This window comes from Fulvia fulva, chromosome 10, assembly GCF_020509005.1.
Source record: "Fulvia fulva chromosome 10, complete sequence".
Classification (NCBI taxonomy): domain Eukaryota; kingdom Fungi; phylum Ascomycota; class Dothideomycetes; order Mycosphaerellales; family Mycosphaerellaceae; genus Fulvia; species Fulvia fulva.
In genome coordinates, this window is record NC_063021.1 from 957,027 (window position 1) to 979,807 (window position 22,781).

A 22,781-nucleotide genomic window follows, 5' to 3' on the forward strand; every position below is an offset into this window, starting at 1 on the left:
CTTGCTATTGATAGCTTGTTGATGGAATGTGCTCGTCCTGACGGTCGGTGAAGACGATAAGTTCGGCCAGAGAGACGTGGGTCGTCCTTGTCGAAAACAGCCGACTTCGGCACTTCACTTGCCGAGCTCGATTTTTGCCGTGACACTCAGTCAGCCATCTTGTCAGCGACATCAACATGTCAGCAGCGTCGATGATCACTCGTGGTCAGCGTTTCCGAACTGTCCGTCTGTATACATGTAATATGCGGCTATGCCATCGAGAAGCGCACCTCGTCTAGCTTTCTACTGACAAGCATATCAGCATTGTCTGTTCTGTAGACTAACGCCGATCTATTGAACAGTCCTGGTCTAGCTTGCCCGTATCCTGTGGGTAGTGCTAAGAGATGCTTGGAGGTCCCAAGGCGAACGTCTACGTTTCCGTCACACGAGACGATGCTCAAGACATCGAGGGCAATCACGACCACGTATTCAGCAGAGCACAAGCAGCAGGTTTCTTTCAATTGAGCCGCACAAGCACCATATCCCCGGTGTACCACACAGAAAAGACCCGGAGCCGATCCACATCAGCGCCGTGCAGAAGGACGGGTCGTACAGCGTGGAGGCGCACGGCATCAAGGGTGACCCTGTCGTCTTAGGCAACATTCTCGTCGCAGAGAATGTCAGGACAACACCCGAGCAAGTACAGAATGTCCTGAAGGAGAAGCTACTTCCTGGTCCGTCCAGCCTGCCCTCGGAGCAGACCTCGGAGGATGAGCCTGAGCATTGGATCCTTAAAGGTGGGCAGCTACAGCATGTATCCAGTCCGTGTACTGAAATTCGATAGCTTTGCATGTTCTCCAAGCGCAGCATCTTCTGAAAGCCTTCGATGTTGGCGAGTTCATGACGTTTGCTCATGGCTATGCTGCCAATCGCGTGCAGCATGAAGCTCCGGCCATGGTAGCTTACCCAAAGCTCAACAAGGACCACGAGAAGAAGGCGAAGAAGCACGGCTTCTGGGTCGACTATCCGCAGGCCAGCAAAGTCAACCCGAGAGGCCGCATAGAAGGCAACTCGAGCAAGTATGGTAACCTGATGTGACGTGTGGTTCGCAGTGGAAATAATACTGCCGGGCTGATGTAATCAAGGCGTATACATGACCTGCTCTATGGTCTATGTCTGCAGAAGGATCGACACATCAGCATGAACCTATGCGACTAACACGACGAGCAGAACAGCCACAACTATACAGCTTGCACTCCGCGCTGTCCGATCAGATGCGCCGCACTGAGATGCGTCCGCGGCACCTGCTGTTGTGCTCGCTGAGGTATCCGACCTACTGGAACTTGCTTGCGTGGCACTTGACTGCGAACTGGAGACGCGTCCGATGTGATGGCACTTCGACCAGTACCCACATGCATATCACTGGAAGAATCAGCGCTGACGACTTGACCATCCATGGTGACGGCGGCTCCACCGGGTGTAAGTGTATGTGTCGTTCCGCCGTTCACTACCTCAATAGCGTTACTTGGCCACCGATCTGGGAGATTGTAATGTGCTGTGAGCCGACGTCGGCCATCACGGGTTGTGCTTGCGGTGATGGTGCAGCACCTGGCGTGAGCGTGACAGCGGTATTGCCTGCTCCAGTGACTATGTGCCCAGCAGAGCCAGCGCTGGCCACTTGGCCTTCCACCGTGATTGCGGACCCGCCAAGAGCGACTGTCTGCATTGCTTCGCCGTTCGCCACCTCCACGGCACTTGCGTGATCACCCGCTGGGACGATTTCCAGAATGAACGCGGAGTTCGAAGTGGTCTGCACGAGTGTCATAGGAAGAGAGGTCGAGGAAAGGGCACTATACCTAACTGAAGAGAAGATTGTGCCTTTCAGTGCGGCTGAGAAGCTGATGATGGCCATCACGTCTAGACTGGTTCTGTAGTCAGAGCCACGAACCGAATATGACCGCGAACAGGACAGCGCGAAGGATGTAGCGAGCGCTTTGTAACAGTCGCGCGTATATCCCAAGCTTTGGTCAAGCTGAGCCGGGAGCTTCTGCGGACTCCAGTCCGTGACATGTAGCTGGAATGTTAACAGGTAATGTTTCATTCATCGTAGGTCTCGTATGCTATATCTTCTTCCCGTATGATCGCTATGACCACTTCAACGTCCAGTCGCTGGCCCACGCGCCCTGGCTCGTTGCGTTCTGCAAGCCATTCACGCTAAGCACTTTGCTCGTGCTGTTGTAAGCAACGCCACTGCTGATTGTCTGGCCGTTGAGAATGACTGAACTCGGCTCGCTCTGAACACCAAGAACTGTCACGTTGGCCAGACTGTTGGTATCCTCGTATAGTCCACGGGAGGAAGCATATAAAGTGCCGTTTGATGCTGTCAAATCAACCAGTAGTGTCGATGGCGGAGATACACTGACACCATCATCGAGGTAGATTTGACCTGCAGCAGAGCCGTCCTTGTCAAGAGCCGCGATCAGGCTCCACGAGCTGTTACGGCACTCTGCAGTTGTGTAAAGAGCCTCTTGCTGTGGCAGGACGTACCCACCACGAATGTGCACAGGTATGTGGCCAAGTGGAGCTGCTAATGTGTTGTTCTTGCCTGCTGTCGCATTGACGGCCTCCTGGGTGTACCAGTCGTACCAGACTTCTCCGTGCTTCACACCAGGGAAGATTGCGCCAACTTCAGTCTGTCCTTGGCCAAGAGCAGGTGAGACTAGAATGGCCGGGCCAAGGAGGAATTGGGTGTCGAGTGAAGCCAAGCTTGGGTCGTTCGGGAACTCCCAGGATAGAGCTCGCATCACGATACTTCCGGTGGAGTGTGCTAGGTAGAAGAGGGTGTACATGTATGGCAGAAGCGAGTAGCGAATGGCCATTGCCTTTCGAGATGCTTCGGCCACAGATGCCCAGACGTATGCCTCCTGGGAATTTGCCGACAGAGTGTTGTGATTTCTGTAGAAAGGGAAGAAAGCGCTCAGCTAGAAGATTGTCAGCTCATGCGAGATGGAGTGAAACGTGGACGCATGTCTAAACGACCTCCACCCATTCACACATACCTGCATCCATCGATTGCACAGCTCCTCATCTGAGTTACCATTAAAACCACAGGTGTCGACGCCGAACTACAACACGTTAGCTTGAAGCACCTCAAACGCAGGAGGTGCGTGCTTACCATCGGGATACCGAAGAGCGCAAAGTTCAGCGCTTGCGAGATGCTGAAGTACATGTACGCAAACAGACTCGTGTTGTCACCACCCCAGTGGCCTGCATACTTACCAGAGCCGGCGAAGGTACTTCTTCCGATAATGAACGGTCGCTTCTCTGGGAAGACTGCAAGCAAGGCTTGATAGGTGGCATTCAAGATCTGGTGCCCGAAAAGACTGTGAACATCATACTCTTCGACGCCGTCAACGTGAGTCGCGTTCGGGCTGACAGCGTGTACAGCCAAGTCGCCTTGGACATTGTTGATAGCGTACGGTGGCTGATTGACATTTCGCACCTCTGGTGTGATGGCAGGTGCTTGGAAATATGCCGTGGTGGCAGAACCGGCTGGTGTCGCAGCGGCCACAGCAGATGCCTGAGATGAAGATAGCGAGGCGGCTGCTGATGCTTCGGTCGCATTGGTCAAGTTGAAGCCCTCTGGGTATGTGAAGATCTTGCTTCCCTCCTCTCCTGGCAGTCCAAACGGCGGGTGCACGGGGTTCAGACTGAGATTCCCGGATCCACAGCTTCCGATACAGAAAGAGCTGACTTCGGACATATCGATCCATATGCCATCCCAAGGCACGTTCTTATGATGTGCCAACATGGAGTCAGTCCACCACGGAACGGCCTCACCGGCGTGCCAGTCTGGGAATACAGTATAGCCAGGCCATACAGATCCAATGTACTGACTGCCGTCTGGGTTGTTCAAGAACACGCCACGGTCATTGCCGTCCGTGTAGATGGAGTAGTTGTCTGATGCGTTATTCGGATTCGGGATGTAGATGGCAGAGTCGACGATCGGAACGTAGTGTTGCCCATTCGCATGTAGTCGACTGAGGAATTCCTGGCCGGCTGGGTACGGGAAGGTGTTAGGATCGTTCTCAAAGTCGCGGTACTGGAACATGTAATCGATGTCGGTCCAGACTGTTTCCAAGGGGATGTCAAAGTCGCGGTAAGTGTTGACCACAGCTTGGAGCTCGGTCCAGTTCTTGTATCCCCATCGGCATTGGTGGAAGCCAAACGACCAGTATGGCTGATTGGCCGGAAGACCAATCGCGCCGAGCTGGTATTGTTTCGTCACTGCATCTTGCGTCGGACCATCAAAGATGAACAGGTCAATGCTTCCACCGAGCGAGCGCCACGTCAAGTTTGTGGGCAGCATAAGTGCTTCCATACCATGTGCATTTCGCAAGAAGACACCATGACTGTAGCCGACGTAGTCGTTGTCCGATGTCGTGTTCTGAGTTGTGACCAAAGTGTGCTCTCCAGTCTGCTCGTCTACCTCGTAGTATCTCGTGTCCAGGTAGAAAGGGTGCACGCCATAGATGTTCTCGTCAATAGGGTCGCCAACATCAGCAGCATAGAAAGTCGCTGTAAAGTTGTTGCCCAATCGTAATCCATGAATTCGTTCGCCCATACCATACATGTTGTATTCTTCTGGCATTTGCGAGACGACTTCGATGAACTGGTTTTCGTAGACGAGGACTGATCCCGTCGTGTCAAAGAGCACATCTCCAGTGGACTTGCGCAGTACGGTGAATGCAAACGTAGGCTCGTTGGTCCAGCTGAATTGCAGATCTGTTGTCTGGCCATCTTGTTCTTGCTCAGGTTCTGGTACAATCTCTTCGCTGAGGAGGTACTGGCTGCTATTGCTGCTGTCGAGATAGGCGGGCTGAATGGAAATGCGCATCCTATGCGCAGACTGCACATCCAGCTCGAAAGACAAAGTCTCGATGTCGGTACCATAGACATTGCACTGTCTCACATTAGCTCACGTCTCATTCCAGCGACCTTAATTCACTTACAGCCTCGCCAGCAAGGCCCAAGGTAGCAGTGAAGCCATACTCGGTGTTTGTCACATTTCTGGCCTTGTATCCGGGACACAGGGCCTGAGCCTGCTTTGCGTTGGGGTCTTTGATGTTAGGTAGAATGTTCGGCCCAATGTCAGCTGCAGCTGGCACCGTGAAGGCTACAGAGTAGAGACTGGTAGCGCCAGACACTGTTGCAGACGCCACCGAGCCAGTGGAGCTGCCATACGCTGTCGTTGCCAGGCCGTCTGCTGCATTTGATGTCTCCTGGGCAAAGGCGAGAGACGAAACAGTAAGCAATGCTTGCGGCCAACTGTATCGAGCCATAGCTACCCAGTCACTCGAGGTGTTGGCGAGGAGTCGTAAGAATGAGAAGTCCATCTTGAAGCGTCCACCCACCTGCTGTTATAACAAAGTTGCCGTCGCGGCCGTGCAGCGTCCCATCGCCTGCGTGGAGTGATGATCGTATGGTCCCCGCCCAAATTCGTTCAAGATGTCAAGAGCTGGTGATAGGAACTGGTATGGCGGCAGTGAAGATATGTCACTAAGGTGTGGTTTCACCGAAGTGGGATCATGGAAGAGACGTGCTCCGCATCAACGCGAGATGTCGATTGGATAGTGCCGCCGCGAACGACTCCGGCGAGGCAGCCACGTGTGTCATCAGTGGTCTTACTTTCCGTGGCAACCGCATGGAAGTGACAGTCTCGCCGTGATGAAGTTGTAGCAAGCACGAAGGATTCAATTCTCCACAAAAGCTTGGAGTTCTTGTCGTGGAGAAGGGCTGGTGAACCCATGTCATCCACGCAGTCGGTCCGATCAAGCAGATCGCTTCCCACAGCAGACCACTACGGAGACAGTTGAGTACGTGATCGCACAAAGATCACCTCCGGAGGTCCCGCAAAGCCGCGACAGCAAGATATTACTACAGATATCGGCTTCTGGCGGGATTATGAACAAGGCATCACGATGGTCTTCAGAAGCTGTTGTTACATCATTCATTCTAAGACTGGTCTATGTTACAATGCTTCATGCGGCGATGCAGTTGTCTCTTAGTGTAAATGCGAACGCCTGCGCCTGTGGCACAAATCCACCATCTATACCCAACTCCGGAAGCCATGCAATGCGGCCACTAATAGTAGCTGTTTCTATCCCGATGACTCCTAACAGGCACGTATGAAGCTGGGGATTGCCTTCTCCCCGTGCCAATATCGATAGTAGAAAGCTCTCTCGACAGCGCGTCAGGTCCGTAGTCTGGCTGCTGCAAAGGTACTTTGGGCGGAATGGAAGGTGGTCCATATGCGTTCTCATAAGCCATTCGATCGTCGACAGGTCCAGGGCTGCGATCACGGAATCCTCGTGAATAGTTTTGCTGCTCGTATGAGTTTGGAACAGAATTGAAGTTGGCATGATCTCGTAAAGGTTCCATTGGCGGCGCGCTCTTCTTGACCAATCGCGCTCTGATCTTGGATGGCTGCGGCTCGGGTACTGGCTCTGGTGGTGCTGACTGTTGTCTGGGCCGAACGTTGACCATGGTGTCTTTTGACATTCGGCCTCCAGTAGTCATGATACCTTGTCCCCTGGGTCCAAAGTCTCTGTCGCGACCAAGTCCATATGTCCTGTTCGGTACTTTGGGCTCCGGCTCAGGCGCCCACGCTTCTACTGGAAGATGGTCAGATGGATCTATCTCCTGACCATGCCAGCCAACGATAGGTCCGTTGCGAGTCGGAGAAGAGCCACCAGGCTGCTGCGAAGCCCCATTGGCACCAAAGTCATCTGGAGAAAAGGGTATGGCAGAACGGCTCCCTTCTGACATGGAGGGTCGAGGCGAGACTGACTTCCGGGCTGGAAATGCTCTGCCTGATCCCAGCTGTGATGTCGATAGCGGGCTAGCATCTGCGGACTCGAATGCTCGCACCGGATGCTGGATGCTGTAAGAACTCTTAGGCCTTGAGTCGGGCGTATGCTGTGCTGGCGGTTGTGGAGATGCGGCTCGCGGCCTTGCGAGCGGCGCCAGCTCTCTACCTCGATAGCCATTCTGGTACGGCGATGGATCGGCACTTTCCTGGGCGTACGGATTTGGGCTTCGAGACCGAGGTGCGCTCTGTGCGTAAGGATTGGGGCTCCGGGCCCGCGATACTTCCTGAGACAGAGGATGTGGCCGTGAAGGTGTACTGTACAAATCAGTAACACTGTGCCTTCCTGGATGCTGTCTACCATATGGTGGTGTCCTTCCAGGCGGTGGCGTTTGCTGCGGCGACATCAGATTGGGAGTAGAGCCATAGCTCGCTTGATATGGCGAATCGCCGTACTCGTCGAAGGACTGGCCACGTCTGGGACGACCAATACTTAGACTAGGAGGTGTTTGTTGTGGCCCGTAATCACGCTCGATACTTTGTCGGGGCGACGAGCTTGGGACATACTCTTGTCGTCTAGCCGGAGGCGTAGTGCCGTACCCCCTTGCTGGTGGATGTGCTTGGCTGTGAGGCGAGTTGTAATGTGGTACTGCCGGAGAGCTGTGGCTGTGCATTGGTGGTGGCGGAGGAGGCGGCGACGGTTCGAAGTCGTCTTCGACATACGGCTGTCTGGCAGCTTGAGGACTTCCATACTCATTCTCCCATCCCGGTGGTACGTCATTCCTACGCTGACGAACCTGCTGGTACTGATGATCGAGATCAGGTATCGCTTCAGGATAGTCGGTCCTCAACAGCGAGTTGTCCTCGTACCCGTGGGTTTCTGGAACGGCCGGGGCAGAATTGGCGTGTTGCAAAGCCGGCGGTCTGGCATGTTGTTGAGGAGGCAACTGTCGTTGCGCATAATTCGCCTGAGGATGAAGAGGAGAGCGCTGTCTTCGGCTCGGCCCCAGCTCAGGGAGGAAGTCTGGTTGTGCCGGGGTTGGTGAAGTGCTGTACAGCTCTGGGCCAAGGTTTGGATCGTACTCGCCATATTCTGATACCACGCGTTGTGATTCTACCGCGGCTGGCGTTGGCCCTGCTGACTGTGGTTGTGCCGTGACAGGCTTCTGCCCGAACAAGGTGGCCTGCGAGTGCGGATAGTTGAACGTCTTTGGTGCTTCCGGTGGCAGCGACGCTGCTCGTGCCGGCGTCGAATAGTCTCGTGGGCCATGCTTTGCTCGTCCGGGGAGAGCTCGGTCGGGTATCACAACCGCCTGCGTAGCCGGCGCATTTGGATTGACTGGCAGCGGTCTTCTCTTGACCTTGGTGTTCAAGCTGCCATACTGCTGCTTCAGCTCATCCGCAACGGACATGCCTGCCTCATGCTGCTTGTCCGGCTTCTCCCTCGTATCGTAGTAGGTCATCTCGATCCTGATCTCACCAGCGTATTTGCCCTTGCAGTTTAAGCCTTGCCATTGATCGCTCTTCCCGCCTCCAGGCACCACGACATCGTTGAGGCTGACATACGCTTCGCCGATAAGATCGGTCCTCTTGTCCTCGCTGAAGACCGAGACTTTCAGAGTGTAGTAGTCCGGCGAGTCGTGCACTGTAAATCGCAGTTCCTGGTCCCTGTGTTGTTCCATCAGCATGAGCTCCAGCTTTTATCCTCGAGCATTTCCACCTACCATCGCGGCGTCTGCCCACCTCGCTTGTCTGTCTCGGTCTTCCGTGCTTCTTTGCCTAGTCTCGCCGCGCAGTACGGGTTCTGCTTGCCCATCGTCTTGCGATTCGGGAGGTTCTTCGCTCGGTCTACGATCAAAACCAGTGTTCCAATCTCAGGGCCATCCACTGTCATGTCGGCGAAGATGCCGGCGGCGTGAGGGCCATTGGTGGCCATCTTCGAGCTCATGCCGAGCAGCGTCGATGCAGCAGACTGTAGTGACAGACGTACCCGCAGCGCTCACTGCAAGTCGAGCTCGAATGGCCGTCGAGAGTCGCTAAACTGGAGCCTGAGGCGGGTGTTTGTTTATGGCGTGAACGGCTGCTGCGCATCGTGTTCCCGGAACCTTATCAATGGCCGAGCATTGTTTCGACTCGAGTGTGTTTGAGAGATAATCTAACTCTTAATTATGCTGCACGACAAGCACCAGGCGCGTGTTGGGGTGTGTGAGAAAAGGTGACGCGGTTCGTCATGCAACTCATGTACATGTAGCTAATGCATGTGGCTGAGTGGAGGCTGGGAGCGGGGCCTTGTCCGGTCCACATGCATTGACATTTATGAGTTGAACATTCACATGCTTATATCGACATCACTATCGTTATGGCTGCTGCGAGTTGCAGGTCGTTGACAGTATGCTGCAATCGTTTGGCTGGCCCATATCTGATAGCAAAATGCGCACTCGAGCAGCTCCGCGTACTACCTCGGATCCGTCGTAATCATCCTTGCACAGACCTCACGTTTGGCAGCCAGGGATGCCATGCACTGTCGGGCTTGTCAGGCATCAGCATTTCAACACTTCTTTACCTCATGTGGTGATGCCATGACTTCACTGCTGAAGAAGCTTCCAGTCCACGCCTATGGTCCAGCTCTGGCCATCGAGCTCGACATCCCAAGTCGGTGCTCGGATGCCGACGACACTGCCTTTCTCCACTTCAATGGACTCGTTCTTCGCATCCACGACGAGTAGTAGCTTGTCCATCGTACCATCAGACTGCCTTGCTTCTACCAACAGCGGCGATCCCCCTCGAACAGACTGCACTTTGACGCGAAGCACATAGTCTTCGCCTCTCAGATATCCTTGGCCCTTTCGGCTGTGAAATGCACTTTGGCCTGTCTCAATCACCCATTGCTGCATAGTAGCTGCCATGCCCCCAGGCACGAACTTCTCGCCACGACGGTGTGGTGAGAACGCTTCAGGTAGTGGTTCGTGACGCTCTTGAGGTTGCACAGACGAGCTAAGGAAAGCTGGTCGACGAATAGATGTCTTGTCATCTCCGATCGAACTTGCTACACTTCCAGCGCGACTGAAATGTTGGGATCGTGCAGCAAGGGCTGAAGCAGGCGTTGTGGGGTGCTTGAACGTTGGCCTTGCTGGAGATGCCGTTGCAATATCAAAACCATCGCCTAGACCATGGTCATCTAGCCTGCGGCGTTTGGGAGAACATGTCAAGTTGCTGGTCCACGCCTGTTCGACAGCCGGCTGGTGTGCAAGCTCTGTGGTCGGCACTGTTTCGACTTGCTCGTTATCGAGCATCTCATCATCTTGAGCATCATGCTCGGCTGCCTCTTCGATACCCTCTCCAGGCTGAAGCGCCGCTCGTAAGGCCTGGGCTCGGCTGGACAATGGTGGCGAGTGTTGTCTGGAGGGTGTAGCGCGGCCTGCCTTGGCGACTCCAAATCGAGGCGTATGCGCAAACTGCGCTGGTGCTGCTGATGGTCGATGGTATCGTGGCGTCCTAGCCGAACCTGGTGCTGCGCGATCTGAGTGAGCCTGGCGGCGTGATGTCGATGGCGTAGCAGCCTTTGGTGGCGAAGGCTGCCGCTTTGTGGCTAGGAATCGATGAGGTGAGGGCGTCTGTGATGATAAGCACGTATCTTTGAAACAAGGCTATGGCCACGAACCACAGGCATTTTGTCACCCTTTTCCTACGCAACATAGGTTATGCTTTGAGGGTCTTGCTAGCATCGCGGTCGTGGCTGTTTTCTGAGGCGTAACGTAGGTCACAAGTGTAGAAGTTGCCCGCAGAATGATAGTGAAGGCTCAACAGTTTCTTCAGTCACTTGGCTCACTTCTTGGTCCCTGTATGTTACATATACATATCATCTGGTCAAGGTGACAGGTACTGAGCTTGAATTGGGCGCGTCAGTCTCGTGCCGAATTCGCGTCATCGTCGCTTTCCGTTTTGTCGCAACAATCGACGTTCACCAAGCTACTCGCTCTCTTGCCCTTGCATCACTCAGGATCCTCCGCCTTCCAGATGCGACTTATCAGATGGCATCGTGCAGTACAAGAGGACGACCACTGGAAACTCTCCCACGCTGACTGGAGCTGGCCGGGCTTTGTCAGCATCAGAAAAGACGCGTTCCCCTGGTGACGTGATTCAATAGACTTGCCGGCGCTTGCAGGCAGGCTCTTCGGCATCCACGAAGTCTGTTATACTCATGTAAACAATGCCGATCATGGAGTCTCGCAGGCCCCATCAGCATTTCTGTGTGCGCAGTGGTAGGGACAACGAATCCGGGATAAGAGCAGTCGAACTCCATGCCATCGGGAATCTATCCCAGCGATGGGAGTTGTCATTTCGAAGAGCACCCTCAACCCGCTGTCCTTCGTGAGCACCATCATAGGCTTTGTCTCATTTGTCTTCACGCCGGGGACATTCCTGAAAGTACATGCCTACCTCACGAACCTCCGGACAGAGCTGCTGGAAGAGAAAGCCAGCATAAAGATCATGATGAAACAATGCCGCAAATATCATCGCTTGGCCAAGGCAGAAGGGGGAGAAACGTTGCTTGGTATCGAGTTGGACAATGTGACACTCAAAAAGATGGATGATACCATCAAACACTTGATGAAACAGTTCAAGGAGTTGGAGAAGCCGTTCTTGCAACCAGGCACTGCTGGTATCGATGGCTGGAAAGACCACAGGCATCGTCGGCGAACTAGCTCGGCCTCGCCGTACTACGAACACTCAGCTTTGCGTCGCCTCCGGAGAAAGCCGCCGGACGTAGATCGCGTGATGGACGAGGCCGGCGAACAGAGGAACTTGCATATGACGAAGCATTCTGGGCGCAACGAACGCAGTATGCCGAGTTTGATTTCAAAAGACGATTTACTTGGTTGACGAAGAAGTCCGAGGCGCAGAGCCTCTTGAATGCTCTGAGCAGAGTGCAGATTCGAAGGATCGCACGTCAGGTAGGCGGCATGTCGACATTGATGCACGAGTATGGATCCAGCACGCTTCAGACAATGGAGGCAGTCAGAAGGATGGATGACCGGATGAGTCGCATTGTTGGCATCCGCCGCGTTGATGATTGAAGACGTCGGGAGTGCCAAAGACTACCGACATGACAGGCGATTCTGACCAGACCGTGGCGGAGCCTCAGCTGCCAACGGTCACAAGCACTGCGCTGGCGTCATGCTATGCTGTCACCTCGAATCTTTCGAGGCTCGAGTATCACGAATGTAGTGTGCGGGCCTTTTTTGCCGCGTTACGCAAGCGCGTGGCAACCAAGGAACCTGAGCTCATCAGCAGCAGAGCGATGTCGAGACGCTATAGTGCGACCTGGCGTTGCTCGTGAAGGTGCACCTCTGCAATCCCGCTCAACTCGGGTTCGGGAGTGATGTTGTACATGGACATTCCTGGCATACAACCCATCTGCAGTGGTGCTTCACATGGATCGAAGCATCAGATTTGGGTGCAGAGCATCACGCGCTGCTTACCAACTGCACAGCTCACCCGCAGCTTGGACAGAGCTGGTCTCCAGCCCAGGCGGCAAACGATCTTCCGGAGAGCTCCAAGCTTCTATCAGAAGCGTAAGCTTGGCGCCTCTGGCTCGGTGTCTGCAGTCTGCACAAGCACAACTTTGCGGGCCGCATTGATGATCTGCCGTGGTATCCGGTTGCAGGCCGGGGTGTTTGCAGTAGCGAAGTAGATGCACAAGTCACCATTACGACGACCATGAAATGATGAACACGGGGGTCCTTCTCTTTGTGGCCTTGGTCTTTCGAAACGCAAGAATGCAAGTTCTGGTTTCAAGGTCGCAGCTGCGGAGCCCTCGGAGTATCCGATCGTCTGGAACACGAAGTATGAAGCTCGGAACTGTTTGGCCGTACACGTGCACTTGAAGACTTGTCTAATTTGCTGTCCAAAGTTACTTTGGAAAGAGATACTGAGCTTCATCATGCCCTCATGAGGCATCTGTACTGTACACATCATTGTCGTGCTCGTTGCGTACTTCGGAATGCGAAGCGACCTACTGATCAGACCTTCCGCATCCGACCTCGTTCCATAGCGTCAACGCAGACGGACGCCGCGCCCAGCAGATAGTGAAGGATCTTGGATCTTACCGGTTGCCAGCGGCATCCAGCGGGCCCAGATCTCACATGGCACTTGGACAACAAACCAGTCAAATGCAACAGCAACAGCAGATTCCGTGATATCTTTCGGCGCTTCCCAGTCCTCACGTCCTCTTCATATCCCGCCCACCACTCCGGCTCTCGCTGAAGTCATTAACATTGATACATCAATCACTGGTCGTCATTCTCGCCATCACTACCGCTGCAACGGGCACTGGGGGCGTCATCAGGATTTGATCTCCACAGTCCACACTGAGATTGTCTCCCCGCACCTCTTGAGTCGTGGATGTTGTTTATCATTGACATCTGCTATACATCTACTAATAACTATTGCCCCTCAATGCACAGGCGGATGCAATAACAACTCAAATACCGAGGTACCTGGACCAGCTGAGGCGTGCGCGTCTCGCCTCAGCTGATGAGCCACAATCCACACAATGGCTCCGCCCGGATCCTCCATGTCTTCTTCGCATCGCAGCGCTGGTCGCAGCAACACGACCACCAATCCCGCCTCGAGCACCAGTAGCAAGTCGCCCATCAAGTTGTCTCTTAGCACGAAGAACTTGCGACCGAAAGCCAGTCTCAACCGCGATGAGCACAGCTCTGGTGGCTACTCAGCCTCACCCATGTCGCCAGACACCACCATACATCCGCCGCGAACAAGTTCAAGACAGAAGATACGCGATAATGTGTCGAATCCGAACTCTGTAACGCCGTCGGTGAAGACCTCATCTACTGGAAACCATGCCAAGTTACACAAACGTGGGACATCTGCATCCTCGTTGCCCGGACCACCATCTCCCTTTGCTGGGATGCATTCGCAGTTTAGCACACCTTTTGCAACGTACGAGGAACCATTTCCTGATGTTGGGGCAGCTTCAACATCAGGTTCGGGTGTGCCAAAGATCAAGCCATACCTCAGGAAGATGTCTATCGCCAAAGAAGATCAAGGCATGATCGATCTGTCCAAGAGCACGACCGAGAATGATCGTCTAGCAGGCTTGGGTATACAGGATTTTGGAGCAAAGTCTGCTAGCGATGTGAGCTTCGCGCATATGAGACGCGGTCATCATGGACGAAACACCAGTGGTGGCTCGCAGATCAGCACTGCGAGCGCTAAACCGTTCATACATCCAATGGCCAAGACACCGAGGCCCTATACACCGCCTGGTAGAAGTTACGCGAGCTCGATCAACGACGAAGAGGCCAACGAGAGTGATGACATCGTGGATGATGACTTTCGACTAGGGAATGGTTTCAGGACAAGACGGAGCATGTCTATATCTTCGGTGCCTGCACTGATGCCGACCCCATTATCGCAGTCGCATACTGCTGACGAACTAGGCCTCGTGCCAAAGCTCACGAGCACGTCGCAGTCGAACCTTTCCACCACCTCCGACAAGTCCTCGAGGTCGAGACAAACCCGGCCTCGTGGCAACACCGATCTCTCGCAAGAGCTTGCTCTCAGTCCATCCTCGAGGACCAGCCTCGATAAGGCTTTCAGCTTCGTGTCGAAGCGCAATATCTCCGACCCAGAACCGCAGACCCGCGATGAAAAGATCCGTGAGGCTAGACGAAAGTTCGAGGAGAAAGAGGCCAACAAAGATAGGAAGATTGAGCGTAAGCGTCGTGATTCAGAAGCAAAGCAGAGGTCACGTCAGAATTCGTCGGTGCTCCCTGGATCGCCACTTAAACCTGCTCTGAAGCAGGTCGATATCACCAAGAAGCAGCGGCGCATGTCAGCTGCCGCTACTGCAGGTGCCCAGGCGGTGGATGAGAAACGCTCCGGCAAGGCTGGGGACCTTCAAGCGATGAGCTATGAGGAGCATCGCCCCGCCAATACAGCGTCTCTACCTCGCTATGGCGATGCACCTGGGGAAAGTGAGAAGACTTCTCGATACGCCTACGAGTCGCGTCCTGTGGGCCAAGGCAAGGCTGCTGGGGTTGGGATGCGCTTCTCGACGTGGCTCCAGACCCGGATGCTGAGTTGCGGTGGGAAGGAATGAAAGACATATCGACGGATACAGTACAGAATTGGAATACAGCCGGAAGTATTTGGGAACTTGGGGATCATCTGCTTTGCCATTTAGCGTCAGTCGTTCTTGCTGCATTTTGGATACCCAGCCGCTTTGGCTTGCATGGTTTGGCATATTTGAGCGTGGCGCACGGGGTGGTTGTTGGTTCTCCATGAAGTGGCGACTACATGTATATACAGCAATGTACACTGAGTCTCAACAGAGCTCTTGCCAACGAGCACCGTTCTTCCCTCAAGGTCTTCTGATTTCCAAGTTTAGCTAGGACTGCTTTCACATGCCTTGGGGACAGTTGCCATTACTAAGCCTGCCGTGACGTACAACCTTGCGTTGCATCCGAACTCTCCTTCCACTCGCCTCTCTTGACACGAACACGTACAATCTCCCCACCTTACAGGACTCACATATACTCAAAGAACAATCTGGTCAACATGGTCAAGCCAAGGGTAGGCCTGGTCTTAGCGATCAACACCCAACCGCAACGACTGACAGAGAGTAGTTGATCATCCTAATCCGCCATGCCCAGTCCGAAGGCAATAAGAACCGCGAGATACACCAGATGATCCCAGACCACAGAGTCAAGCTCACAGAAGAAGGTCACAAACAGGTAAGCTTGAAGCAACGCGGCAGAGCTGGAGGGATGCCATTCCTGACTAACCCGTAGGCAGAAGATGCTGGACGACGACTGCGTGCCCTCCTGAGACCCGACGACAAGCTACAGATCTTCACATCACCATACCGACGTACACGAGAGACTACGGAGGGCATCTTGAAGACGCTCACTGCCCGCGATGATCCGGACGATCCATCTGCGGCGCCCAGTCCATTCAGCAGGAACAAGATTACGGTGTATGAAGAGCCACGATTGAGAGAGCAAGATTTTGGCAACTTCCAACCATGTTCGTCGGAGATGGAGCGAATGTGGGCAGAGAGAGCAGATTATGGACACTTCTTCTACCGGATACCCGATGGCGAAAGCGCTGCCGATGCCTACGACCGCGTGTCAGGCTTTAACGAGAGCTTGTGGCGACAGTTTGGGGACGCAGACTTCCCGAGCGTCTGCGTCCTCGTGACACACGGCCTGATGTCGAGAGTGTTTCTCATGAAGTGGTACCACTGGAGTGTGGAGTACTTTGAAGACCTTCGCAATGTCAACCATTGCGAGTTTGTGGTCATGAGGAAAGATGCAGAGACGCAGAAGTACATACTGGAGAACAATCTACGCACATGGTCGGAACTGAGGAGACAACGCAAGGAAGAGCAAGCCAAGCAGGATCCACAGAGACGTAACACGCTGTCGAGTTTCTTGACGCAGTCGCAAGACAGCCCACAAATACCGCCTCGGAAATGGGGCGGCTGCATAGATGGGTGCAATCACGCCAACGATCAGTACCCGAGACGTACGGCACAGCGAAAGCAGCAAGTACAGCAGGAGCTTCAACTGCCACCAGCAGCTGAAGCACCGGAAGACAATCCCAATGAGGCAGAGGATCATCCCGTCGCGCAAGTTGAACTGACAACCAAGGGAGGAGAGGACTCGGGAGGTGTTGATGGTCCATCAGACGAAGGCTCTACAACCAGCTCGCGGCCTGAGTTCAAGAGGCCCTTCAGACCGCCCGCACATTCAACTTTGCACCCTGGCAGAGATGGCGGAAGCACAACATCGGGCACCACAACGCCGCACGAGATGAGTGACAATGATGGGAACCAATACTTTGCTCCGCAAGCTCAGAAGGGAACGTCCTTGGGTAATGCCCTACGGAAAGCTCCACGACGGAAGGCGACCCCCGAAGACATTGAGCGCTGGGCGCAAGAGAGCGGCATGGGAAAGGGAAAGAAGGCTGATGCGCTGGGGGATGAACCAGATGCTTGGTCGGATGAGAATCGAGGCAGTCTGGATGAAAAGAGCGCTTCGCAGGATATGGATGACCTCGACCGGGCAGAGAAGGAAGACAAAGGATTGATGGGCAGTGTTTATTGAAAGGTGAATCTGTGTGATGGAACGAGATTACGATGACAGCGACAGCATACTGTAGTACTGAATAGCGACTTTGGTAGAAATGCATGTCAAAAATGAACACGGACCACCAACTGTCGTCAGTCAGCTTAAAGCCGAGTCGGGATGTCAGATTTCCTCGCGTGCTTGGAGCTTTCTCCCTTTGACATCACACATGCACTTTTGGAACGCGCTTGCATAAACACTACACTGCATTCACCGGCTACTTGCAACTCGAATCTCACACACGAATTCGCGTCGCGGATCGAACCGAACACAATGGCAACACCAGCCCCGAGAAGAAGTCAGCGGATCGCAGCCTCTCGAGATGGAAGTCGCGCAGGATCAGTTGTTTCCGATGATGCACAACCTGGTTTGTATCGCCTCCCCTCTACACAAAAGCAAGAGCAAGAGCAAGAGACCTTCGCCTCGGCAGCAACGAGTTTGTTGACGCGGGAAACCCCAGCCAAAATCACGAAGACACCGAGCAAGAAACAAGCCCGAACAAAGACCACCATCACGTTTGACGCAGCCGCTGCTATCGATTGCATTATGCGAGATCGCACTCACATCCAAACACTGACCAACATGCAAAAAGACGCAGTCATCTCGGCCTTCGCCGTAAGGGAGGAGGGCCTCCGTGATCAGCTGGCCAGCCAACGCTCTCAACTCACCACCCAAGATTCCCAAATCGAGGAGCTTACCCGAGAGCGCGACGAAGCGAAGCGCAAGTACGAGCAGAAGCGCACACTGCGCGAATCACTCTTCTACGAGAGGGTCCAAAAGCAGAGCCAGGAGAGCAAACAAAGCCAGCAGCAAACATCAAGCACACCCGTGCCGGCCGCCTCGACTGCTCTCGTTACTCATGCTACTCCAATGTCGTCGCCAGAGCCACCCAAACAAAGCAATGAGCTTGAGACATCCACGGCGCTTGTTGTCGCAACACCGCATGAATCTGCTCTAGAAACACCCAGATCTTCATTCTTCGGCCGCATATTCAAAACTATCGCCTCGCCCTTCTCGACCCGCCGATCGAGCGATTCATCGTCACCTCAGGCTTCGCAAGCGCAGAAGCCACTGGGAGAACTTCCTTCTTCGCGCAAGCGTTCAGCTCCAGAACAAGAACCAGAGCGACCTGTCCAGCCAGAAGAGAGACCAGAACAGCAGCAGCCAAGACCGCGACCAACACCACAACGGAAGACTGCTCAACCACCGCAATCGCGTGCGCAGACACCTTATCAACCAGCAACGCTTGAACCCATCAGCGAGAAAGCGGAATCAGAGCAGCGCGCCAGCATGAGCATGCCTGATCCGACGCCTTCGCGACCTCCGCGCAGCGTAGCGAAGCTCCGAAGAGCTGCTCGCGAACAGGACAACACACCGAGTGCAAAGACGCCCGGCCGAGTGTGGACGCGCCAGCCAGCACCAAAGGAGCCAAACGCAGACGCCCGTCTTGAAAAGCTGCGACGGTTTCACGAAGCGCAGCGCACTGTCAACACAATGAAAGACGACGAGGACATCAAAGACATGGTCCCACGTCCTACGAAGAGAGTCAAAATTGATGATCTCGTATCCATACCACACAACCGCCCGGGCGACTCAGAGTCGACCTTTAGGGTGTACGACGTCGACTCCGATGACGAAATGGAGGTCGATGCAGAGTTCGCCGAGATCCGGCAGAACATATTCAAAGCGTCAACGACGCAGGAAGAGGACGATAAGAAGGAAGAGGAAACGCCGAAGCCAGTGAAAGAGACACCCAACGTGATCAAGCAATCAGTGGAAGTCCCAAAGATGACGTTCGACTTTCCCAGTGTTGGATTGATGCCAGAAGACCAGCGAGATCGCCCTTACAACGAATACTTGGGCGCGAAATTCTCCTGGGGTCTGGCGGAATGGCTTAGGACTGGAGAGCAAGTTGTTCAGTGGTGATTTGGCGTGCAAAGGCATTTGGTTTTGGTTTGGCATTTTGAGCGTGTTTTGCATACGAACAGCACATGATCACAAGCAGCGCCAGGGAGCGCTTTGTTGGCTTGGGATGCATGAGAGTGAACTTTAGCGAAGGCGTTTGGGGGTGATCGCGCGACAATTGCGCGCTTGCCGATGATACGCTCTCGGCTGTAATGATAACGAACGATTACATGGTGGTATTGGCAGGTGACAGCTCTGTAAATATACAGAAGTGATTACACCATACATTACAATTCCCATATCGGCTCAAGCACGGCTTTGGTATGTGACAACGAGGCGTCAATCGCGTTATCGCTGGGGTCATAGCTCCTACCTTGATGGACTATCAGCTGCGCGTTCATGAGTGGCATGACCACTTGATACCTTGATAGCTTGACCTTCGCTCCTGTATTAACTCTTGTATTGACACTCCTATCCATCCATATATACTACAACTACCATGGGCTCCGCAGAGTCAACACCACAACCACCGTCTCGCTCCATCTCTCGCCGAGAACGTCGAGTACCACGAGAACAAGCTCCAGTAGCGACCTTTGACGAGAAGTTCGACGCTCTCAGAATCGACCATCCTCGACACAGTCCTGTCGATCGCATCATCTTCAAGGACGACTCTGAGCATGTGGACGCTACAGCCACCGAACAATACGTGCGTGAGGTGTTGAAGGATTCCAAGAACAGACTGGGACTGTCTGCTTTGAGCACCAACAATCCGTCTGCTGTGCTGGAGAAGCCGTCTTCTGTTATTCGTGATACGCAGTACTTCAATTTGAAGATACCACATGAAGGGTCGCCTGTGAGTGAGCCCTATGATTGCGATATATACGAGATGGCTGATATGCGTTCGATAGGTGACGAACCAGCGGAGCAGCGGTCGGTGCTGGGTGAGTAAGGTCAGGTACAGAAGCCTTGATGAGACTTCTGAGACACTTATGCGCTCATGGCTTCTGTCGCCCAAGTTTTGAGACACTGAGGCTAATATACCTTACCTTTCAGATCTTTGCCGCATGCAATGTGTTTCGTATTGCGATTCAGCAAAAGTACAATATCAAGAGCTTTGAGCTTAGCCAGGCATATTTGTTCTTCTGGGACAAGGTCGAGAAGGCGAATTACTACCTCGAGTCGATCTTGGACACCGTGGACGAGGATGTCGACAGCCGGATTGTCAGTGCTCTGATGGCGAGTCCCGTTGGCGACGGAGGGCAGTGGGATATGATTGTCAATCTCGTCTCCAAGTATGGTATCGTTCCACAGTCACTCTACCCTGACAGCTTCAATGCTCAAAACAGCTCCACTATGGATCGGATCTTGACTACCAAGCTTCGCGAAGATGGGCTGAGACTCAGAGCGCTGAGGTCGAAGTCTGCATCTTCGGGAAGGATCGCAGAAGTGAAGGAAGCCATGATGCAGGACATTGTGCGTGTGCTTACGCTGTGTCTGGGACCGCCTCCATCTGCGGACAAGAAGTTCACCTGGGAGTTCTACGACAACGCCAACACTTTCAAGACTGTGTCCTTGACACCAATCGAGTTCGCCGATACGACACACGTCAAGAAGTTCATATCTTTGGTCAACGACCCCAGAAACGACTACAATCGTCTTCTCACAGTCGACCACCTTGGCAACGTCTGGGACGGCAGACCGATCACATACGTGAACGTCGACACCATTGTGTTCAAAGAAGCCTGCGTGGCAATGTTGAAGAAGGGACTACCTATCTTCTTCGGCTCAGATGTCGGAAAGCAGTCTGACAGCCGCAAGGGTATCATGGACACTGATCTTGTTGACTACGAGCTCGGGTTCAACATCAAGCTTGGGCTCACGAAGGCGGAGAGACTGCTGACTGGTGAGAGTCAAATGACTCATGCTATGGTTCTCACCGCCGTGCATCTCGATGAGAATAACAAGCCTGTACGCTGGCGAGTCGAGAACAGCTGGTCTGAGACGGCTGGGACTGATGGGTACTTCGTGATGTCGGACAAGTGGATGGATGAGTTCTGCTATCAGGCTGTTGTTGATCCGAGTGTGGTGCACAAGGAGGTCAGGGATGTGTTGAAGCAGACGCCAAAGGTCTTGCCCTTGTGGGACCCGATGGGCGCGTTGGCTTGATGGACTGGGAGAGATAGAGTTGAGTTGACTTACAATGGAATGACCTGATGTCTCAATCAGCTAGACCTTCGAGTTCTGTCCGAATTGAGCTGAGGTGTGTTTTGGACTGTGATGTGAGACACCGGAGCGATCCGCTGCACCAAGCGCTCCTGCCTTCCCCTCTTCGTCCCCTCCTCGTCCATCAAACAGATCCCACTCGTCATCGCAGCCACATGAGCTCGCAAAGACACTGTGATGGGGGCTGCTCGACGCGCTTCATGCACACTTCGAAAGAGACGATCGGACGACGTGGCTGGTGAATATGGCCTCCGCACGATCAGCCGAGACCTGCTCCTGCTTTGCAGTCTCTTGACGGCGCAATCCGAAAGCAACTTACGTGCATATAGGCTCTCTCGCAGGTGGATCTGGGTAGCCTGCTTTCTACACTGCTCTCTGATATGAACATCTTGGATTGTTTTCTGCTGACAGTACAGTGCTGTCTTTGACGTACTGAATACACAGCTTAGGCACAACCACCATGGTGTCCGGTCAAGATGCTGCCATCTCTGGCGACAATGACGCGACCGGACTCACAAATGGCACTTCAGAGGCAGGTCCGGAGCAAAGCTCGAAATTGGTCAAGAAGCTCTACGCCATTGCGAATGAGCGTGGCGGCACCTCATGGGTGGACGAATGCCCGGACTTCCTCCAGAGCAGTTCGCATCACGGGAGGACATTTGGAAGAACTTCGTACGAGGCGCGGACATCAGTGCCGCAGACCTTTCCATGTTTGCATCGGAGCCGCTGAATGGGCGGCAGATAAAGAATATCATGAAGATGGCGAGGCTATTGGCTACTGATGAGAACAGCCCACTGCGTGCCAACCATATCAAGGACGTCCTGGCTGTCGCGACCGAAGACCTGGAAGTATCTCCCAGTGGTGCCCACTGATCATCATTCCGGTTACTGCTTCAACTTCGGCCGGATGTGCGAAGGACCTTGATTCTGCCTCAGCGCCAGATATCCCGCCAAAGCTCCTAGCAGCAATAGGATTGACCGTGAGGTGTGCAACATCTCCCATTGCGCGAGCTTGTTCTGCACTTGCTCAAGCGATATCTGAGCTGCCGTTGCCTTCCACTCAAACAGCAGGCTATTGATTGGATCCATGAGTATAATCGTAAAGGGCCACACTGAGATCGACAGAGCTCCAGCGGCCGCTGATAGAAGCCATGGCCTTCCAGTCCAGCCCTTCCGACAGGCAGTGTAAGCGTGCAGCAAGCTTATGGCCATCGTTGAGGCTGGGCCGTAGAAGTGGCCGTGAGTGTGGAAGCTCTTGAATTGGCCTAATAGCTGTGCGGCGCTCACACTCGTCTTCTGCATAACGGGCACTGTGACTAGGGACATGCTCGGCATGAAGCCTACGATCAGACTGTGTTAGCGGCACATCTGACAAGTATGCGGCAATGCCCTCACCCGTCTGATAGAGGCCAAAAGCCAGAGCTGACCATTGTGTAGCAACGGCATCGGTGGGAAGACTTTCAGGATACGTCATGTCTGCGATCGCTGTTTCAAGGACTGTTGGAAATGATAAGTCGTTGTATGGTTCACGACTCCACTCTTTATATGATGTTGGCTTTGCTCGTGGCGGCGGATTTGAACTCGCGTTACTCCCGAGCGAAGGAGACGCTAGCGCCTTCGACCCAATCTCGCCTCCCGGGCTGATATCTGGT

At 53.9% G+C, this 22,781-nt stretch overlaps 12 protein-coding genes across 12 annotated transcripts; 7 read left to right on the plus strand and 5 right to left on the minus strand.

The window, feature by feature from the left end:
* Window positions 1-383: 383 nt before the first annotated feature.
* On the plus strand, window positions 384-635 carry CLAFUR5_11888 (uncharacterized protein; the record flags this gene model as incomplete). The annotated part of the gene is made up of 1 exon (XM_047911036.1): window positions 384-635. One exon carries the CDS (start codon window positions 384-386, stop codon window positions 633-635), a length of 252 nt encoding a protein of 83 aa, XP_047767031.1.
* Window positions 636-1,486: 851 nt separating this feature from the next.
* Window positions 1,487-1,891, minus strand: CLAFUR5_11889 (uncharacterized protein; the record flags this gene model as incomplete). The annotated part of the gene is made up of 1 exon (XM_047911037.1): window positions 1,487-1,891. The coding sequence occupies one exon, from the start codon at window positions 1,889-1,891 to the stop codon at window positions 1,487-1,489; it is 405 nt and encodes a 134-aa protein (XP_047767032.1).
* Window positions 1,892-2,123: 232 nt separating this feature from the next.
* Window positions 2,124-5,375, minus strand: CLAFUR5_11890 (Alpha-glucosidase; the record flags this gene model as incomplete). The annotated part of the gene is made up of 4 exons (XM_047911038.1): window positions 2,124-2,960; window positions 3,039-3,104; window positions 3,155-4,942; window positions 4,992-5,375. The coding sequence occupies 4 exons, from the start codon at window positions 5,373-5,375 to the stop codon at window positions 2,124-2,126; spliced, it is 3,075 nt and encodes a 1,024-aa protein (XP_047767450.1).
* Window positions 5,376-6,123: 748 nt separating this feature from the next.
* CLAFUR5_11891 (Ingression protein fic1) lies at window positions 6,124-8,795 on the minus strand (the record flags this gene model as incomplete). Its single annotated transcript, XM_047911039.1, has 2 exons — window positions 6,124-8,515; window positions 8,572-8,795. The coding sequence occupies 2 exons, from the start codon at window positions 8,793-8,795 to the stop codon at window positions 6,124-6,126; spliced, it is 2,616 nt and encodes an 871-aa protein (XP_047767449.1).
* Window positions 8,796-9,432: 637 nt separating this feature from the next.
* On the minus strand, window positions 9,433-10,517 carry CLAFUR5_11892 (uncharacterized protein; the record flags this gene model as incomplete). Its single annotated transcript, XM_047911040.1, has 2 exons — window positions 9,433-10,461; window positions 10,509-10,517. The coding sequence occupies 2 exons, from the start codon at window positions 10,515-10,517 to the stop codon at window positions 9,433-9,435; spliced, it is 1,038 nt and encodes a 345-aa protein (XP_047767448.1).
* Window positions 10,518-11,173: 656 nt separating this feature from the next.
* CLAFUR5_11893 (uncharacterized protein) lies at window positions 11,174-11,925 on the plus strand (the record flags this gene model as incomplete). The annotated part of the gene is made up of 2 exons (XM_047911041.1): window positions 11,174-11,614; window positions 11,650-11,925. 2 exons carry the CDS (start codon window positions 11,174-11,176, stop codon window positions 11,923-11,925), a joined length of 717 nt encoding a protein of 238 aa, XP_047767186.1.
* A 1,478-nt stretch (window positions 11,926-13,403) lies between these two features.
* CLAFUR5_11894 (uncharacterized protein) lies at window positions 13,404-14,972 on the plus strand (the record flags this gene model as incomplete). The annotated part of the gene is made up of 1 exon (XM_047911042.1): window positions 13,404-14,972. The coding sequence occupies one exon, from the start codon at window positions 13,404-13,406 to the stop codon at window positions 14,970-14,972; it is 1,569 nt and encodes a 522-aa protein (XP_047767454.1).
* A 458-nt stretch (window positions 14,973-15,430) lies between these two features.
* CLAFUR5_11895 (Broad-range acid phosphatase DET1) lies at window positions 15,431-16,980 on the plus strand (the record flags this gene model as incomplete). The annotated part of the gene is made up of 3 exons (XM_047911043.1): window positions 15,431-15,445; window positions 15,499-15,606; window positions 15,664-16,980. The coding sequence occupies 3 exons, from the start codon at window positions 15,431-15,433 to the stop codon at window positions 16,978-16,980; spliced, it is 1,440 nt and encodes a 479-aa protein (XP_047767453.1).
* Window positions 16,981-17,274: 294 nt separating this feature from the next.
* On the plus strand, window positions 17,275-18,927 carry CLAFUR5_11896 (uncharacterized protein; the record flags this gene model as incomplete). The annotated part of the gene is made up of 1 exon (XM_047911044.1): window positions 17,275-18,927. The coding sequence occupies one exon, from the start codon at window positions 17,275-17,277 to the stop codon at window positions 18,925-18,927; it is 1,653 nt and encodes a 550-aa protein (XP_047767452.1).
* Window positions 18,928-19,405: 478 nt separating this feature from the next.
* Window positions 19,406-21,072, plus strand: CLAFUR5_11897 (Bleomycin hydrolase; the record flags this gene model as incomplete). Its single annotated transcript, XM_047911045.1, has 3 exons — window positions 19,406-19,759; window positions 19,815-19,847; window positions 19,960-21,072. 3 exons carry the CDS (start codon window positions 19,406-19,408, stop codon window positions 21,070-21,072), a joined length of 1,500 nt encoding a protein of 499 aa, XP_047767451.1.
* Window positions 21,073-21,589: 517 nt separating this feature from the next.
* On the plus strand, window positions 21,590-21,911 carry CLAFUR5_11898 (uncharacterized protein; the record flags this gene model as incomplete). Its single annotated transcript, XM_047911046.1, has 2 exons — window positions 21,590-21,767; window positions 21,871-21,911. The coding sequence occupies 2 exons, from the start codon at window positions 21,590-21,592 to the stop codon at window positions 21,909-21,911; spliced, it is 219 nt and encodes a 72-aa protein (XP_047767456.1).
* Window positions 21,912-22,014: 103 nt separating this feature from the next.
* CLAFUR5_11899 (Anthrone oxygenase) lies at window positions 22,015-22,603 on the minus strand (the record flags this gene model as incomplete). Its single annotated transcript, XM_047911047.1, has 2 exons — window positions 22,015-22,469; window positions 22,525-22,603. The coding sequence occupies 2 exons, from the start codon at window positions 22,601-22,603 to the stop codon at window positions 22,015-22,017; spliced, it is 534 nt and encodes a 177-aa protein (XP_047767455.1).
* Window positions 22,604-22,781: the final 178 nt, after the last annotated feature.